Source organism: Actinia tenebrosa, unplaced genomic scaffold, assembly GCF_029948245.1.
Source record: "Actinia tenebrosa isolate PJP-AT-01 unplaced genomic scaffold, QUT_ActTen_1.0 PGA_scaffold10__47_contigs__length_13832649, whole genome shotgun sequence".
Classification (NCBI taxonomy): domain Eukaryota; kingdom Metazoa; phylum Cnidaria; class Anthozoa; order Actiniaria; family Actiniidae; genus Actinia; species Actinia tenebrosa.
In genome coordinates this window covers 7,319,594-7,340,229 of record NW_028292570.1, presented here as the reverse complement: position 1 = coordinate 7,340,229, position 20,636 = coordinate 7,319,594, and the positions used below count along the sequence as shown (strand labels likewise).

The 20,636-nt window shown below is 37.0% G+C and overlaps 3 protein-coding genes and 1 long non-coding RNA gene across 4 annotated transcripts in view; 2 read left to right on the top strand and 2 right to left on the bottom strand.

Moving 5' to 3' along the window:
- The first annotated feature begins 6,344 nt into the window (after positions 1-6,344).
- Positions 6,345-20,636, top strand: part of LOC116286621 (uncharacterized) — an 18,719-nt gene continuing 4,427 nt past the window's right edge. The window contains exons 1-2 of the mRNA XM_089026240.1: positions 6,345-6,483; positions 18,009-18,110. Of these exons, the coding sequence (XP_088882366.1) occupies positions 18,047-18,110 (64 nt within the window). The 5' untranslated portion in view covers positions 6,345-6,483; positions 18,009-18,046. The remainder of the gene's footprint in view (positions 6,484-18,008; positions 18,111-20,636) is intronic.
- LOC148912912 (uncharacterized) lies at positions 7,732-8,612 on the bottom strand. The gene is made up of 2 exons (XR_016119101.1): positions 8,227-8,612; positions 7,732-8,135 (listed from the first exon to the last, which is right to left on the bottom strand). It is a non-coding gene; the product is annotated as an uncharacterized LOC148912912 (long non-coding RNA).
- Positions 8,612-9,616, top strand: LOC148912911 (uncharacterized). The gene is made up of 3 exons (XM_089026343.1): positions 8,612-9,253; positions 9,351-9,566; positions 9,611-9,616. Exons 1-3 carry the CDS (start codon positions 8,612-8,614, stop codon positions 9,614-9,616), a joined length of 864 nt encoding a protein of 287 aa, XP_088882469.1.
- Positions 10,472-11,258, bottom strand: LOC148912910 (P2X purinoceptor 7-like). The gene is made up of 2 exons (XM_089026281.1): positions 11,016-11,258; positions 10,472-10,919 (listed from the first exon to the last, which is right to left on the bottom strand). Exons 1-2 carry the CDS (start codon positions 11,213-11,215, stop codon positions 10,505-10,507), a joined length of 615 nt encoding a protein of 204 aa, XP_088882407.1. The 5' UTR covers positions 11,216-11,258; the 3' UTR covers positions 10,472-10,504.

The following is a 20,636-nucleotide window of genomic DNA, read 5'->3' as shown; positions in this document are numbered from 1 at the left end:
AGGTCAATCGCTATTTGTTTATTTAATTGTAGTAAAGAAATCCTCGCTTTATCTCGAAACATACGAAATAGCCCGGGGGGGGAGGGGGGGGGGGGTACTTCGCCAGAATTTGGGTAGGGGTGTTCCGCTGGGATTGTGAAAGGGGTACCCTGTTTATGACAAAAAATACAATTAATAATACAACCATAATAACCAGTTTCGGTCAATACGAAAGTAGAAACCCTGAATATAACAGGAAACTCAGCTCAGGAAGAACTTGGAACTTGTGTGAAATTGCATACCCTGTTTATGACAAGAAGCTCGAAAAACCATACCCTGTTCACCGGATCATCCCCGTATAGTCCATATATGGGAGTTCCCCCCCCCCCCCCTCCCGCCCGGGCTAAAAAGATCCAAAAACGAGAAGTGTTCTTGCCTGTAGAGATGAATATTTCTAGTTTTTTTAGTTGAAGGTAACATATCATTCATATCATTGTAAGTAAAAGATGTACTTGCACCCCCCCCCCCCCCCTTCAGCAGAAAAAAAGATGCTTTTTTATATTGTTTTCGTTGTGTTGACGGAAGAAACTCAATTAGGCCCCCCCCCCTTCCCCTTTGCTGTTACAAGAAATTGATCATGAGGATATCATATTGGCCTGCAACACCCCATTATGACACATACGATCTATGCGCCTACTATATCAAAGAAACAAGATCTCAGCCTTCAATGTTGCAATGCTGAAAAAAATACTTAATCACTTTGAAGTACAGTTTGGATCTAAAGACCTTAAGGCAGAGCTCTTGCGTTTGGTTGGGGAAGTCGATAAGGAATGCAAGTGTTCTCCGCAGTAGAATCAGTAGTGCTAGCTAGCTATACCGCAAACCGGTTGGCTCAGCTAGTTGGTTGAGCATCGGGACTTTCGTGCGGGAGATCGTGGTTCGAGTCCCAGCCGGACCAACACTCAGGGTCTTAAAATAACTGAGAAGAAAGTGCGGCCTTTGTAATTACATCTGCAAATGGTTAGGCTTTCAAGTGGCTCGGATGACCACAATCATCTCCACCACCAAGTAAAGAAAAACCAGTCAAGTGGATAAGTCATCAAGATGCTCATAAATATAAAGATGCAGTAAAGCCTCCACGACGTTCAGAACGCAAAGTCGCAAAGTCATACCCAAGTGGGAAAAATTCTAAGCTAGCTGATATCAAAATTTATTGATAACAGAAGAAAAAAATAACATATATGGCCTGTATTCCACAGACTTTGTTTGTACAGTATATGATGAACAATAAAGCATGCTTGAAGACTAATATCTCAATAATAAGTCTCTTTGTCTTTGATTGAAATAAATTATGTACATAATTTCAAGTCAAGAACAAAATAGAAAATTGTAACTAGACTGTTTTTAATAGTAACTAAATCAGATAAATAGCTAAGTGCAAGTCCATTAATAGCCTTAAAGAAACAAGACCCTGGGTGGCACGGTAGACCGGGTTACCTGGTGGGGACGGTTTCAGAGACTCTAAGAATCCAAAGGAGAAGATGAAATAAGTTGCAAAGTCTCGAGAGGCAGTGATAGAGCTACCAATGTAAAATATGCCATTTTATAATCATCGAAAAAAATACGTACTCGATGAGTACATGTGTCTACTGCTGATAGATACACAGCAACATTTTTGAATCATGCATATATGTAGAATATTCACTTGTAGGTATTCAGGGCTTAATATTCTGCTTACGGAGCTCAGTTATCCCTTTAAAGGGCTCAAATATTGTCACTGTAAAAATCTGAGTCAGTTTCACATCGCATTGGTTCTCTAGCAATCGTTCAGGAAACTCCATCGTTGACATGCTTCGTGTAGCACAAACACACCAACTGTCTCCGTTCTTTGCGATAAATTCCTTCTAGATTTTGCAAAAACCTGAAAGCACTTTAATAACGCAGCGCACTGATTCTAAAAATAGCTTAAAGATTCGGACAAACATTGCATTCTGTTTAACAGCTACGAGGATTATACAAACCGATTTTTTTATTTCTACTTAAAGTTACAATAATAGCCCATGTAAACTAAGATCAACTGCGATCTGCTGTGAAAATTATCTGCTGAAAGTAAACTCGTAAGTTTGTTTGTCCAAATTTCGCCTTTGTCTTCGTTTTTTTTTTTGACGTCACGGTTGCGCTGTGCTATCAAACAACACTTGACACATTAAATAGGATATGAAGTATATCTGGGTAAACTCGATGGCATAGTGTCTACTGCTTATTAATATGCAGTAGAAACAAAAACCATTTTCAACTCCAATTTCCATCAGTCCGTCAAACCCGAGTTCGGATGCTAGCATACGCCACGCAGCTTTTTAGTTCTAAAGAGATAGAATTACATTTTGCCTACTTAAGCTAGATAAGTCCTTGAATCTTAAAGCTTCTTTTAAACTTTTGAGCTTCTTTTAAGGCTGTTTGAACCGCACAGCACCTTACCTGGTAAAGGGAACCTTTTCATTGACATTTTATCTTCGATCCGCGTGCAAGCTTTGCTTGTTGTTGCTAATTCTTTTTTCTTTGTAATCACTCATATTTGAAATCAATTTTTCTAATCGGAAACAATACTGAGATGTTTCTTTGGGTTTAAAATGGCGCGTACAGATGTCGAATATGTTTCGTTTGAAAAAACCAGCGCATGCCTTTGAATACAACTATATATTGTGTGAGATTTTGCTAGTTATCTTGATAATTGTTGTGTGATGACTAATTGCATAATTACTGTAAACAAATCTTGAGTGTCGTTTCACTTTTGTCCGTTAAAAACTTTTTTCCAACTTATTTCGTAACAAAAATAACATCATATACTTTTTTAATATCACTTAAGCTTTCGCAAACAGAGCAGCCGTTGTTTTGACCTTACGTTTACTTGTCTTATGTTTACTTGTATATATATACATACAGCGATATGCAGAAATTCTGATCCAACCAAGTAAATGGTACATAACTGTATCAGGTGCATTGTGGGTAATGGACTCGCATGATTCAAAGCTAAGTACATCAAAGCGTTGGTTGGCCTACCGAGTGTTATTTATGAACAGTTGTAGTTTCAAGAAGCGAAAATGTGTTCACTTTTTAATACCTGTTATGGGATGGACCGCTCTCGGTAGAGCTACTCGGGATCTTTATTCTACTTTCTCTTCTTCTATACTCTATCTCTACTCTTCTGACTTAAACTAATTACATGAGCTCTATTTATAATAACTTCATGACAGGTATCATTCTACAATCAATATGATATTATCGCTGTGCCTTGATTGGCTAATGGAAATAGTAAATTCCTGAGTGTGATATCTTATTAAGAATAATACGAGTGAAAATCATAGAACTAAACATAACTTAAACTAAAGATATTATATGAGTATATGGTAAATGTATAGAAAGGTCTACGAGGAATATATATATCATAAGATTTAAAAGAATAGTGCTAAAATAACTAGGCAAAGGGGTAAAGAGTGTGTAGGGCGTAATCATAGGTGTACATGCTAATGGGAGGAGCTAAGTGGTTTACTTGTAAATTCAAAGCATACCATCATCTAAACTCGTGCGTGATGGCAGCCTTACTGAAATCTTATATCGATATTTTCAATAACTAATTGATCGTTCTTTATCTTGTTTTCATACTATAAGAAATAGTAATTAGAAAACTGATGTCTAGCTTAGTCTGTAAAAACATTAATTTTCTCTCTCATAACATACCTCTACACTTTTAGAAAAAATATGCCAGATTGTAAACGGTTTTATTGATGTAAAGTTAAACATTGGAGGATTTGCAATTGGTTGAGTTTAAAATCAGTTTTGAAATCGCTCTTCTTGAAAGTTTCGGTTGAGCTGAGCTCAATTCTGTACTCGTTCTTCGCTTATTTATATGTGCTCTTCTAAAACAATCAATCATTCGGAGGACAGCAAAACCAAAACGGTCGGTAATACAAAAGAGGTACAAAAATTGTTCATGAGCTACCCTGGATAGGATATTTTGTTTTATTCGTAGTCTACCGTGTTATTGTTATTGAGCGTCAACTCAGACAAATCTCTTGATGAACAGGCTGAATATAATTTCTAGATAAAAGGAGGTTATTCTTACTGACGAGACATTTTCTTCCCCTTCTCCTCTGATAAGTTAGCGATTCTCCGTTGTTACTAAAAGTGTATTTTATTCTAAGAATTTTTTTAATGTTTAGCCTAAATTACGGCCGAAAATCAAGCAGCTCTATTTTTAGGTTTTGGCTTTTTTCTCCTCATCCTCTGGTACGATTTTCTGAAAATTTCAGAATCTTAACATCTGGTACTAATGTAGCCTGTGTAAAAATTTGGATGGAAAGTCTTGGCCAGAAAGAAAGTTATGACGCCGCTCGAAATTGATGCAAAATTTGAAGCATATAAAACATCGCGCTTTAGACACATTACCATTGAATTGATTGCCTTGAAGTTTTCACATATCTATTTCCAAGTATTGCGGACGAACCTTACGGTCTTAATTCATTTTCGGCCATAATAGGCTAAACATTTACAAAATCCCTAGAATAAACTATACTATTATAATATAGGATAATCCAAGCACATTATATGAAAAATCTAGTTAAATTGACGCACTTATAGTTTAGCGAAGCGAGCGGGTATAAAATTGTCCAAAATTCTCTATGAATTAGTTTGGTTTCACTTTAATATAAACGAGTACTCCTCGTACGTCACAGCATTAGCATTTCGCATGGAAAAACCTTATAACTTCAAGAAACAGCACTCAAACTATAAAATTTTATTTTACTCCATGTAGAATCAATACTGTGAGTATTGTCAGAAGGGTGAAAGGCACTTCTGAAGTACTTCTACGTAGGGGGTTAGCTCGGCGGATGCGGATGAAGGATAGAATACAATGATAGATAGAGTTATTTTTATATTCAAAATATTTTACAACACTAACGAAAAAAAAAAGTGCCCTTCGTAATAACAGATTTTGTCTTGAAATCACACGAATTTATTTGATTTTGCCAATTCGCTAATTGCCTTTAGTTAGCACAACTCTAGAAAGACCAGCAGGTCCAGCTGATTTCTTTGAGAAATTGATTGCATGTCTAAATCCGAATTCACTCTTACTGTGAATGCATGACTTCATCATAAACGCCTTTTGCTCGAGGGCCTGATATTCAATCAAATGCTTGAAAAATTTTCAGTATAATATTAGATGTTTTCACCTTGGTCTTAAGATGCACATTTGAATGCGCTTTCATGCATGTTTGACATTTGAAAATTCGTTTGGTTGCATCATTTGACCTTAAAACATTTTTTTTCCTTCTTAGCAACACAAAGCTAAGAACTTTTTTTTGTTGTTGAAAATAGTAACTTACATTTAACTTAGTATTAGTTTATATAATTATTATATTTGTTAGTAATATTGTAATTTATATGATTTACATCTTGGAAGCGCCTAAAATATGCTTATGGTATGAGCGCTATATAAATGAAATTTATTATTATTATTCGAGAATATATCCAGCTGAGTAATTCCTTGATGGTCTCGAAGGGTTGCAATTTACAATGCCGCGTCGCCGCTGTGGCCCTCTAATGCCTTTTCTTCTATTGTTCAGTTCGACAATAAACATGATTCTATATCAGAATGAGCCTGAAGCGAGATGACGTTTTACCCCCGTCTCTAGACCATAATCCTTTTCACATTGCTTTTGTTCTTTAATTATGACTATTGTTTCTGTATTCTTTAAGGAATCAAAAATTTTGATATGAAAGAATATTAAAAACTATTATGGTATAGAGTCGGGGGTAAAACATGATCTCGCTTCAGACTTCTTATAAACCTTCTCACTGTCATGATTTCTATTGTGTTTTCCTCATGAATACCCTTGAATTTTTATATCGTATACAGCACAGCCACTCATATTGCATATATTAAATAAAAGGCTCGTGTTTACTGGGGTGTTGCTTGCAGAGGCGGGACTAAAAGCTACTCCTTTACTTAATCATGTGGAACAAACGTCATGATAATTACAAGGCGTTTGTACAGATTTTATTTTAAATTCATACGCATTTATTTTATCTTTGCCAATTCTCTAATTGTGTTTAGTTAGCACAAATATAGAAAGACCAACAGATCCAGCTAATTGCTTTGAAAAATTGTTTGCATGTCTAATTCCTAATTATCCTTGCTGCGAATATTGCTTTGAAAAATTGATTGCATGTCTAAATCCTAATTACTCTTGCTGCGAATATGCATGACTTCATGTCGTATACAACACGGCCACTCATATTGCACATATTACATCAAAGGTTCGTGTTCACTGGTGTGTTACTTGCAGAGCGGGCCTAAAAGCCAGTCCTTTAGCTGTTAATGTTGTGCAAACCTCAAGGTGTTTGCACTCGGGATATCTTACCGAAATATAGGGTAGCCCTTACGGAGGATTGCCTATTCAGCCATACGGGAAGCAACATTTCCAATCAACGAGCATTTTCTTGGTGAGTAAAAAACTGATATGTAATAAGCTTTTCTTTATTCTCATCGAATTTTTATAAAAAATCGTGTATGTTAATGAAAACCTAAATAATTAATCTTATGTGAAGTGGCTCCAACTCACTTTCAAGAAAAAATGAGCAACGAATATTAAATTTCATTCCAAATGCTTTGATTACATTCAGGCATAATAATTATTGTTATTATAAAAACTCGTGTATGTTAATGAAAACCTTAATAATTAATCTTATGTGAAGTGGCTCCAACTCATTTTCAAGAAAATTTTTACAGACTCTTATTTCAACTCTCATTTCAACTCTTCTAATCTCGATTATTAAACGTACCAGTTTTGATTTTTTACTCGTAACATAAAGAGCACCTTTCGTTCTTCTAATAAATCTTCAAACATAGTCCAGCCGTGCTTTTCCTACTATTCTAAATACTCCTAATTATATGCGAAAATGAAATAACTCAAAATAATCGATCATTAGCACTACTGCATATTTATGTGCACGCGAATAACGCTACGAATTATAAGTTTCCTCCGCCGTTGGTGAGCAGCTGCTGGTTGATCAACATTCGGTTGGACCGGGATATTCTGATTCTGCCACATTTTCCTCCACTGGACGTTGCCGTGCCATTGTTCTTTGTGAGTCGTAGTAGAGAAATAAAGATTCAGTCCAGCTCGTTCCGCTGGCAAAACTAAGCAAGAAAGAGTGTATTTACTCGAGGGGCTTTTATAGCGAGGGGATTTTGATTTTTTCTTTGAAAGTCTTAATGTGAATGAATTCTTAGGCGAAGAATATACTACTGGTCAGCGGCGTGTGACGTCACTGCGCGGTCTATCAACTTTCGCGCGAAATTCAACAAAAACACTCTCTACACGGCTTTGTTTACTAATTTTTTCACTCCTTTTTTAAAAAATATGCCTCATTGTATGGTGCCTGGTTGTTTCAATGGTTCCAAAACAATACAGGGAAAAGAAATTTCCTTTCACAGAATTCCAAAAGACAAAAAAATTGCGAAAATATGGCTGGAAAAAGTAAGAAGAAAAAATTCACCAAAACGCGAGTCATGCTACGTCTGTAGCGAACACTTCATGCCAGAATGCTTTGAAAAATCATTTAAACATCTGATAGGTCAAAAAGAAAAATAAATGCTGAAGTCTGAGTCTGTCCCTACTATTTTCAAACACAAAAAAGAGAAAAGACAACGCCAATTTTCCATTCAAAGACGGAACAAACAAGACAAGCAAGAGGTGGGTCAATTTATTTATATTTTCTCTCTTTTTTTTTTTTTTCTTTTTTTTTTTTTTTTTTTTTTGAAGTTTGCAGAAAAAGAGTAGTATTTAGTTAAAAACACGCACTGAAACGACTATCAACCTTGAAAAATACTTCCACAAGCAAATAAAGTAGTATTTGACATAATAAATTGTTTCATGAAAATGTACTATCTTTCTTTGTTTATTTCTATTTCAAGGAACTCGTCCAATTAATTGCATCAAGTAATGTCCATCTTGACACTGTACAACCAGAAGACACTTTAACTATAACACCACAGAACAGCAAAACAACTGTTGATGCCAGTACACAATATTCCTCTTCAGATTGTTGTGGTATTTATCATCGTACTATAGGAACTCAGACACTGAAACCATCTAAAAAAAGAAATAATAGTTTAGTCCATCAGCAGACCTCTCCAGTTGTAGATTTTGAGACAAATTCTTTAATTCATAGTCAAAAAAATACCCTTCTTGATCATAGCTACTGCCAAGCACCCTCTACTAGTACTGCATCAACTGGAATAGAACAGGAAAGACAACTCCCTTGTACTAATGTTGTTGATTGTGACATGTCTGACCTGGAAACATCTTCAGATGAAGTTTCTGACAATGATTACATCTATGACAGCTCAGATGAAAGCAGTGAATACTCAGAAATTTCAGAGGACAACAATATTGGTGATGACCTCAAATTCATAGTATATGAAAGTGAACTTGACAAGCTTTTTCATTTCTGTCACATGTGTTTGTCACCAGTTAGTGAAGTGAAAAAAATAACAAGTGGTAGTATGGTGGCCATGCATACATTATGTCTACAGCATCATGAACTCACCTGGACTTCCCAACTCTACATGAGCAATAATGTACCTGCTGGAAAAGTACAAATACCAGCTGCTATTATATGTACTGGTGGAACATTTCAAGAATTTTCTAGTTTTGCTAAAGCTCTAAAATTAAAGTTCATAAGTGAATCATCATTTTACAGCACCCAAGACAAGTTTGTATTACCAGAAATAAATAAGCAATACCAACAGCAACAGCTATCTGTGATAAATGATGTAAAGAAACGTAATACTCCTGTTGATTTATGCGGTGATGGGAGAGCTGACAGTCCAGGCCATAATGCTAAATATGGTACATACAGCATGATGGATGAAGATTCAGGGAAGATAGTCGATTTTGCATTAGTCCATGTCTCAGAAGTGTCATCGTCAAATGCCATGGAATACGAAGGTTGCAAAAGAACACTAGATAATTTACTTAACAACAAAGTCTCAATACGCTCCTTAACTACTGACCGTCACACTCAAGTAACGGCAAAACTGCAGCAAAACTACCCTACTATCAAGCACCAATATGATGTTTGGCATCTATCCAAATGGGTGACAAAGAAGCTGTCAAAAAAAGCAAAACTCAAGTCAAATAAAGATCTAGAGTCTTGGATTAAATCGATCAACAATCATTTATGGTGGAGTGTGCAAACCTGTAACCAAGTACCCCAAAGTTCTTGCTAGTAACTGGGTGTCGATCACCAACCATATTTGTGACAAACATACCTGGAAAGAAGGTAAAACTACTGTATCTTGCAAGCATCAGAAGCTATCTAGACGAGAACGCAAAGAAATTAATTGGTTAAGGCCAGGGTCACCTGCTCACGTAGCACTAGAAGAAGTCATCTGTAATCAGAAGTTTCTAAAGGACATTGTTAAGCTTACTGAATGTCATCACACTGGAAATCTGGAAGTTTTCCATTCTCTACTACTAAAGTATGCACCCAAGAGAAAGCACTTCTCATACCAGGGAATGGTTGGCAGAACCCAACTGGCCATTGTTGATCATAACAACAACAGCAATAGAGAACAAGCAATTACTAAGAAAGGAGAAGGCCGATATCGTGTGGTTTTTCCAAAGACAAGAAAAACCTGGGTCGCTAAGCCAGTGCTAACACAGAAGTCATATTCATTTGTAAACATCATGGTGGATGAAATAGCTGAATGTCACAAGAATAAGAAAACACTGCCAAAAATACAAGTACCTGAACACATTCCAAAGAACATCGCCACTGTCAAAAGACCACCAAAGGAGGAAGTCGTGAAGAAGCATATATCTCGAATGATCAAAAAGAAAAAGGAAAAATCTCAATCTAATGGTAAGTATCGATCAATCAATCAACTTTATTTATTAGTACACTAGTTACAATGTAAATTAAGTATGGTGTATAGTAATCTTGTAGCATTGATGTTTATGACAACATATGCTATCATAGCAGTGCTCTGAACAAAATACATGTCAACATTATAACATTGTGCCATTTTCATTTGTCAACATGATGGATGAAATAGCAGAATCCCACAAGACTAACAAAACATTATCAAAAACACATGTACCTGAACATATTTCAAAGGAGGTTGCAACCATAGAACCACCAAAAGAGAAATTTAGCAATCTAACGACAAAAAAGAGAAAAGGAAATAAAAAATGACTGGTAAGTATAAAGTGTGATAATCTGCTTTTTCTCGAATCACAAGCTAACTGCAAAATAAATAAAATCAAAAAGAACCAATGAACATTCATAGTAATGTAATAAGTAATCATCATTAGAGATCCAGGCGGTCTGATGGGGAAACTATACTGCAATGGAAACAACAACCGTGTAATTTTTCATAGGCAATACAAAGAATCAAACAAATAAACAACAATATACTGTAAGAACAATTCTATTTCAGATTCTATTTCAGATCATTCTACTCGTCTGGATAGTGAAAACCAGAGAATTCGAAGTCATCTTCAAGACCAGGTGGAGGAAAGTGAGCGCGGATGCACATCACGGCACATGAAGGCAAAACCACTCGAATTTCTTTTCCTAAGACACCCCAACACCATCTCACTAACTGACGATATGCTACGTGTCGATTCCTTTTGTGCTCTGGAGTGTGAACGGCACCATATTGCTGACGATAGTGAAACCAGGCAGCTTCCAAAACCCAACGGTTCAGACACACAGCTTTAAATCCTGGATTGTCCGTTATGCAGCGCAGTGGCTCAGCAAGATGTTCCTCTTCAACGACTTGACGGTTTTTTTCCATAATCTGCGGGATTTCACGGCAGCAAAGACACTCGACTTCTCTATCCATTATTTGACAATTATCGCATTGACACCTTGGTGAATAAATTGACAAAAAATGTAAAGTAAACTTCATCTTGAACTCGAAAATCAGTGCAATAAATGCTTCAAGTGCTAAAAAAAGTGCTTACCAATCTGAATTTTGCAAACGGTTGTCGTGAGTTGCAGAGTTTGATGAATCTGACGAGATATCCGACTCTGAGGAATCGTCCACGATGCGTCTTGGTTCGAACATGAAACCTTGAATAAGTCCTTCCTGCTGTTCAATTTCCTCAAAATAATCGCCAAAATCGCTTCCCGAACTCGAATCGCTAGAAGAACTACTACTCATCGTTAATGTTTTGAAGTTTTGGCTCGTAAATTAAAACAAGCAAAAAAAAAAAACACAGAAAGTCAATATTTGTCCAACAATCAACAAATATTGACTGTCGAAAGTTGATAGACCGCGCAGTGACGTCACACGCCGCTGACCAGTAGTATGTTGCGCGTTCAGAAGGCAATTCAAAATGGCGACCGCCATGCTCGGATTTTTCGTGTCTTTCGTAAATTATTTCTCTGCTGTACTTGATGCTATGGAGTCAAGACTTTGTAGAAAAGATAAGTATATAATAAACTTTTAATTGAGTAAGCCATGGATCGAGTATGAGGTTCTCCTTTAAGCGAGTTAAGTCAGATTTTACAAAGAAATGTATAGAGAGTCAAGATAGTTTTCGATTTATAAATTTCTGTGTAAACAGTTTTCCACTTGCCGGGGTAGAAGAACAATATATAACATTAAAGCATTTATTTTTTACCAAACATACTTTAATTTGTTTGGAAAAACCTTTTCGTCTCGATAGTTAGATTTTAACAGCCTTCCTGCCATATGTGCTTTATTAAATTGCAAGAAAAACACAAAAGGTCAAATATTATAAACAGGATTTCTCAAAATCAGAACTAGTTACCTCATTTGCCGGAGTCGATCCTTAAAATACACACATTCTAAATTACTGATGTCGAATCTGTGGTCGATTGAACGAATTTATACTTTTCGTTTTTTACTTTCAAAAAGCTCCGATTTGAGACGAATATTTGTGAGATCCTTCTTCAAGAATAGGCACTTTGTGAAGCAAAAACCTTGAAAATTATTCGCAACATACGGCATGTTTGGTACCAAAATAAAGCTTGAATCCTCAGCTCTCGTTTGCCATCGTTTGTAATAGGATACCTATTAAAGCACAGGAATACCGTAGCAAAAAGTTATGTTTCTATAAGTCCGGGCCTGAGAGAGCTTGGGCTTCCTGTGGTTTTTATTTTATACATGATATCCGCTGACTTGGCGAGCGGCGCATGGCCGGAATAGTTGGCGATGAGTGGTTACGTATTACAATGTTCATTGAAACTTTTACTGTGGAATGAATTCTTTAGCGAGTTGTTTCAAAGAATGACTACAGTGGTTATGTCTTGCAAAATTCATTGGAATTCTTACTGTGGATTGAACTCTTTGTCGAGTTGGTTCAAAGAGTAGCTACAGTGGTTTATATGTAATGCTACGTTAACTGAAATTTCTACTGTGGAATGAACTCTTTGGCGAGTTGGTTCGAAGAATGATTACAGTGCTTATGTATTGTTATTTTCACTAAAAATAATCATTGTACAATGCTATTTTTATATTTATTACATCCATTTTGAAATCACAAGCAAATCCTGCAATCTGATTGGTTCCCTGCAGCACTGATTTCAGCATAAGTTGCACGATTTTGAGCTCTAAATTGCACGATTTTGTACATCATCTGATATGAACCAATCACAAGAGAGACATGTCATTTTCTAGCCAATTATATTAAGGAATCCATTTGAGTGTTGAGCTCGCCGCTTCTTGCAAAAAAAACAGCCACGGCTCAAAAAAACATTTTCTGAAGAACGATTTTACCGTAAAAAGTCGTAAAAAAAGACTTAAAAAGCCGTAAAAAGGACTTAAAAAGACCAACTGAGTACTTAAAACTGCCAAAAGCATCTTTGTAAAGTAACTGCTTAAGTGAGTTGAAGATATTACAGTGAAAAGCAGTGGGGGGAAATGCAATCGGCATCTTTTGAATGTGACTTCTTGGCGATTGATCGTGGAAAGTGGTTTCCTTTTCAATCTTTAAAGCATAAAACACATCGACAATACAGTCATTAAAAAACGTTTTTCTTAAGAAGAAGATTATTGCTGAATGAGCTATGTGACTTCTTAAGGACAACCGAAGGACTAAACAAATGTTTTCTCGGCACAATTGTGATCTTAACATGTTGAACAGAAATCTTAAAAATACAAGCAGTGAGCATTGGCTGTATGGACAACAGCCAGTTCATTACAACCCTTTTTGGCAGGATTGTCTTGCTATTTAATGTAAGTAAATGATTCTTAATACATGTAATGCCTTTTATCCTATGTAAATTCAATTTAGTTTTGGATTGAAAGTGTTGGTTTTCAAAATGAGAAGTTCTCTTGACAGCATGTTTGAATCGACTGCTTGTAGATTGTAAGTCATGTCGGTTTAACTGGAAAAAACGTCTTTTTCAAAAATGATTTCAAAATGGATATAATAAAGTGGTAATTGAACTTCGTGTCGTGCAATTTTGGTCTGAAATCAAACTTGCAATTACAAATCGCACTCCCGCTACACGGTCGTGCGATTTTGTAATCGCGCGTTTGATTTCAGACCAAATTGCACTCCACTCAGTTCAATTACCATTATGAATCGATGATGAATCCATCAGTGGACGTGAAATGCGCCCGAATGGGGGTGGAGTTCACCCGTCCCAGTGTAAGCAAGCCGTAGTGCATGGCACGTAATCTGTGAGTTATTGGTAATTATGCATTTGATTGCCTTTACGAGTTACTTTTTGTTATGCCGTTAATTTGTATGTAATGGTGTTTCTCAAGTAGTTAAGGACTGGGCTGTGCAGGTCACGTGACCTATGATGTCAAAGCAAAGCATCAATGGGCCAGGTAGAATGAGTGTGAAAAGGATTTCTTTGATGCTAAAACGTTTAAGAAACTCAGATGCAGACAAATAAGATCATTCTCGGGAAACTCGTATATTTTCCCTGCTTTTATAATGTCATATAATAATACGTACGTCTCGGAGTTGAAAAGGTTCTGTAAACGGGATATCTAAATCAACCCTCCTGGTCATACTAGGCAGAGCTGTTACTCTTCCGCTGACAAACGGGGTTTATTGGCACTGTATTTTTCCGTGATTTTAGGAGAATCTGTCATGATCTTGGGAATTTGATCCAAATTTTGACTGTCAGATGTTACTCGTAGTGCAATTCAATAGCGATAAATGGATCAATGCGTGTGGAAACCCCGTTGCGGTCGGCGGAGGGGTGACAGCAAATGAAAGACTCGAAGCCTTTTTCCAAGGAGGTAGAGTGTGGTACGGCCATCGGGAAATTTGCATCGCCAACTATTCCGGCCATGCGCCGCTCGCCAAGTCAGCGGATATCATGTATAAAATAAAAACCACAGGAAGCCCAAGCTCTCTCAGGCCCGGACTTATAGAAACATAACTTTTTGCTACGGTATTCCTGTGCTTTAATAGGTATCCTATTACAAACGATGGCAAACGAGAGCTGAGGATTCAAGCTTTATTTTGGTACCAAACATGCCGTATGTTGCGAATAATTTTCAAGGTTTTTGCTTCACAAAGTGCCTATTCTTGAAGAAGGATCTCACAAATATTCGTCTCAAATCGGAGCTTTTTGAAAGTAAAAAACGAAAAGTATAAATTCGTTCAATCGACCACAGATTCGACATCAGTAATTTAGAATGTGTGTATTTTAAGGATCGACTCCGGCAAATGAGGTAACTAGTTCTGATTTTGAGAAATCCTGTTTATAATATTTGACCTTTTGTGTTTTTCTTGCAATTTAATAAAGCACATATGGCAGGAAGGCTGTTAAAATCTAACTATCGAGACGAAAAGGTTTTTCCAAACAAATTAAAGTATGTTTGGTAAAAAATAAATGCTTTAATGTTATATATTGTTCTTCTACCCCGGCAAGTGGAAAACTGTTTACACAGAAATTTATAAATCGAAAACTATCTTGACTCTCTATACATTTCTTTGTAAAATCTGATTTAACTCGCCTAACACTTTCAAGCGACACCGCTGTATTTGTACGCGGGCGCATGACCGGGATAGTTGGCGATGACAAATTGGCCTTTCGAGATCCTGGAGTCCTTTTGGGCTTGTGAACTGCATAACCGTGCGGATTATTGGGATTATATCCTCTCAAGAAACCCTAACCATGCACATGAAGATATCAGAGATTGGATTCGTAATGAGGTTTCCATATTTCCCTTCATGCAACACTTTAAGGGCTCTTTCAAAGGAAAGAAGTATGATTGTGACCGATTCCATCGCGGGCGTTTAGAAACAATGTGTCATTCAAACCATTCGTGCGATTCATTCAGCGAATTCTAATTGATCGTCTGAAACAGGAGCTGTTTCCTTACTGGGGAGAGTAGGGTTAGTAGTGCGGAATGGGATAAGGAATGGGATGAGGAATGGTATAGGGAATGGGAGAAGGTTTGGGAGTGTTGAGGTTTGGGGTTTGGGTTGTTTGTATGAATAATGGTTATATAACTTGGTAAATGGGTGACTATCTAAATGTAACGGATTGGTAAAGGGCGCTGGTTAATATTTCATCCCATCTCTTATATCAACTGAGCATGAATGGGAGTATGTGGAATAGGTTAACTTTGATTTCATTCCATTGTTTTTTCGCATCGTATAACATTGTAATCACTTACATACATATTCATTTATCAGCTTTATATAACTAAGTTAGCTTTGTGATCATTATCCATTTATCTGATGATGCCAGTAGGACTGCCGAAACATGTCTATTAAAAGAGTCATATTATACCTGAAGATTATTACATGATTTCTGCTCGTTAGACCCTTCTCCACTTCCACTAAAGCTTTTTCCATTAATTCACCTATACGGAACGTGCCCGATTTGTGTTTAGACGCGCCATTGTTTCAAATTAAAAAATCACTTTGAAATGATATGATTTTTGAAATCTTTATTATATGACCTTTAAAACGATATATAGTATTGGGGGATTTCGTTGAACGTGTTGCGTAGAGAGAGTACGTTTAAGAGAAAAATACCCCTGAAGGTCTCCAGTATCCTAAATTGAATTTATGCTATACCTGCTTTTATCTGTACAATACTGATTATCAGTTTATTCCAAGTTATTTTTCCGTGTACAGATCATCAAGAGTTTTGGTCTTCAAGAAAATGTATTGACTTACGAAAACATTTTTAAAAATTAACTTAAGGTGACTGCCTACTTTTGGAAATTGATTTAAGCTTTTCTTAAAACTTCGATTTTCCGAATTGAAATTTAATGCTGATTCCAAATCTGGAAAGAAAAATAGGGTGTCCCGAGCTCGTTTTCGAGATAATCAGCATTTAATGGGAGCCTACGCACGAGCTTTTGGAGTAAAAATTGCGCCACCGGAAGTGATTAGAAAAAAAATTAAGATTCATAAGATAATAGTTATTTACAGACTATATGATTGCACGAACGAAGGCTAGTCAATCCTTCTACAATAATACATGGATATTTTCGACAAAAAGACAGAGAGATACATTGATTTGTCATATTTTGTAGTTTCGGTGCTCTTAAAAACTCTCATAAAGTCGAACAAAAATCCCTACAAAAATCTATTTTTTCACGTGTTCCTGATTTAAACTTTTCCTAAAATGTTGATATAACCTTGATTTTTAGGAGTTTTTTCGAATGAGCTATCAAAAAATATAGAGTCCCGTGCAAAATTTGAGGGTTTTGCCCTGTTGAAGCTCAAAACGCGTATGGTTCTTCAATAAAATCTTGTAGATTTTTCAGCGGTTTTTGAGCGCGCGCACATCGTGGGCTCAAATCGAACGTTCAAAAGTAGGCAGCCACCTTAAACGTCTTCAAGCTTCTATCATTTTCTGGTTTTGTTTTTTTTTTTTTTGTTTTTTTTCGTTTTTGTTTTTCTCCCGAGAGAGAGAAAGGAAAGAATTCCTTTCTCTCACTCGGGGGAAAGTAAATTTTCGAGACCAAACTTTTTCTGTAGATGGAGAATCCTCTGTTCAATGTTTTGTGTGGTGTTTTTGAGCCGATGGAGCCACCATAACACTGGTTCTCAGAGAGACGGAGGCTTGCTTTGGGGTTTGCGACCAAGACTCGTTTATGCTGATTCAATTTGACCGTAAACAAATCTTGCCTCGACGAAAAACGTATCTCTTCTATCAGCATTACAAAATATTCTATTTTAGTCAAACCGAATCCACGGACTTTCTTCTGTCTTACAATGACTAAATCCCAAATAGTCTTCTACTCTATTCAAAGTATCCAATGTGCGTGCCCAGCACATTTGACACATTTTCCCGTGTCAAAACTTGTTACTTCTTCATTTTATTTTTTTTATATCAAACAAGGTATTGTCAACATTGTCTGATTAGCCTTCAGCAAAATAAGTGGGTTCTTACCCTTTGGTTACCCCCAAAGACGCAAAGTATTATGGGGATGTGAAAGTAGAGAATAGTTGCTTATATGGGATTATAGAGTGATGATACAATTAGGAATAAGAAGAGAGGACTAAGGACTAAGGACTAAGGACTAAGGTCTAAGGACTGAGGACTGAGGACTGAGGAACGAGGAACGAGGAACGAGGAACGAGGAACGAGGAACGAGGAACGAGGAACGAGGAATAAGGAATAAGGAATAACCAAACGGAGCCAAATTTCGATAAAAGTGAGAGCTAAAAATCAGGCATCAGGCATCAGGCATCAGGCATCAGGCATCAGGCATCAGGCATCAGGCATCAGGCATCAGGCATCAGGCATCAGGCATCAGGCATCAGGCATCAGGCATCAGGCATCAGGCATCAGGCATCAGGCATCAGGCATCAGGCATCAGGCATCAGGCATCAGGCATCAGGCATCAGAAGCTCGAAAGTGATATTCAGTTCCCTAGAAATACTCTTGAATTTTAGGTTTGATAACTTCACTCATTTCACGATAATGGTGGTGCTATGAATGGATAGATCAAGGTATGATGAGATTAACTTTTAACTTTATTTTCCTGTTCTTTTTAGCCTATTCACATAATTCATCTTTCCGTGGTCAAACAAAAATGATTTCGTTACAGTCTTGGGTCCTCATCTGCCTCGTTGGTATTGCAGCCATGAAGATTAAAGGTACCAAACATTTTTCCACTAATAATATTAACAAAACTTTTTCGTTTTCTTCTTCTCTTGTGTGTGCCTGAAAAATTGCCTCTTTTTTTTAAAAAGATATAACTAGCTAAAAACTAGTGTGAGCTAACTTTTTTCATCACAGTGGTAAGAATCATTAATCACTGTTTCTTTGTTGTTTCTTTGTTTGCTTTGTTTTGATTACCTTATATTTGATATATTCATAATGTTTAAGCATAAAATAACGACAGTTTGTAAACTATGATGATAAATCGATTAAATTGATGGAATTATCATCGAGCCCAAACTTAGGTTGCACTTATTAGACTACGGTAAAGCAAAATGTCGAATGATTCTAACCAGTCTTGGATTTAAAAGTAAAGGTTTTTGTCTCTAGGCAATCAATAAATAAATATTGTGTTGTTTCATGACGAATTGAACAATAAGAACAAGAGAAATCAGGGGCGGATCCCGAAGGGGGAAGCAGGGGTAGCGCACCTACCTCCCCCCCCCCCACCCCCCCCCCCCTTCGTTAGACTTTGTGCCCCTATTTCGAAGTAACCAATACTGATTTTTCCTTTTGATTCTTAGGGATGCACCCCCTCCCCACCCTCCGAGTAAATTTTGTGCGCAGCACTTCCCGTCCCCTGAACAAAATCCTGGATCCGCCCTTGGAAATAGCCAATGATCTTAAAATGACGAAGTCAATCAATCAATAAATAATGTGCTGCTTCATTATAAAGTGAACAAAAACAACAAGAGGAATAACCAATTATGCGTGTATGCGTGCATGCGTGCATGCGTGCATGCGTGTATGCGTGCATGCGTGTATGCGTGTATGCGTGTATGCGTGTATGCGTGTATGCGTGTATGCGTGTATGCGTGTATGCGTGTATGCGTGTATGCGTGTATGCGTGTATGCGTGTATGCGTGTATGCGTGTATGCGTGTATGCGTGTATGCGTGTATGCGTGTATGCGTGTATGCGTGTATGCGTGTATGCGTGTATGCGTGTATGCGTGTATGCGTGTATGCGTGTATGCGTGTATGCGTGTATGCGTGTATGCGTGTATGCGTGTATGCGTGTATGCGTGTATGCGTGTATGCGTGTATGCGTGTATGCGTGTATGCGTGTATGCGTGTATGCGTGTATGCGTGTATGCGTGTATGCGTGTATGCGTGTATGCGTGTATGCGTGTATGCGTGTATGCGTGTATGTATGAATGTGCACAGGTATGTATGTGTGTATGTGTGTACTATGTATGTCTATATCTCGAAAACTCGCTCGTTCGTTTGATTCTTCACAACTCGTGAATAAAAACCGTACGAGCTGACTAACCATGAAGTAATCTCTATTTACGCAATGATTTCTTCAAACAATCAATGATTGAAAAAAAAATTATAGCAACTTACCGAAGAACAAAAAGGAATCTTGAAGGAATCTTGAAGAAAAATCGTCCTGCTTACGAGAAAGTAAAAATGATGAGCTCTAGAGTGAACTGCGCATTCCATGTCTTTGAATGACTTGAAACTCGGTCAAAAACTCGAAGCTTTGCTTATCCGAATTACATGTAAAGACATGTAATATAAAGGAACTGGAGAAAGGCTTATCTTATTTCCGCGAATGTCGAGGTGTGACATGCATGTAACGCAACGCTTGACGCAACAATGTTTGTATACGCAAAAAAACAAACAAAAAACAACAAAAAAACAGGCAACCCAGTTTACGCTCTTTGAGCGTATTGTTAACTTAGTGAAACGTTAGTGAGTTACCATGTGAGGGAGAATAAGGGAATGACCGACATATTTGCATCATATTTAAGCCCGTTACAATAACTCATTTCTACGCTTCGCGTATCCACGACTTAAAAATGGCCCATATAGTTTCTTTATTTTAAACAGGTTTCAGATAAAATCCATCGAGACGGTTTAAAATTTGAGATTTTTTATCGCTTTAAAAATTGTTTACATCATTGGTGCATAACGTCATCTCGCATAGATGCTCTGAAACTCCCGGGATTTTTTTTTTTTTTTTTTTTTTTTTTTTTCAGATTCTAGTGCGGTCTCTATGGTGTTTTACGACTAACACAATCAAACACTAAATGATAAATGGTTTGCATTTAGTTGGCACCATTACTGGAAGTTATTAAATTGCACTAGCCTAAAGGTTTCTTCAATACACCTCTTTTCAAAGACTGCAGCCATCTTGATTTCTATTGTTTTAATGAAGACAATTATGGGATGCCGAGGTGTAAACTATTGGAAAATTTATATAGTGCACAGCTTTCAGGGTGTCTTTTTATATAACTTTATGCTTCTCAATGAAAAGCTCATCTAAATAGCAGTATAATTTATTAGCAGTTGGAACAATATGTGAAACATCGAGAATTAAAAACATAACCCCGCTAATCTATGCGTTATAAGTTTTCGCTTACACCCTCAGCATCCCGTAATTCAAGATGGCCACCATACCAGTAAAAAAAATTATTACAATACCTTTCCAAAACTCACTCGTTCCTACTTCTTCAAC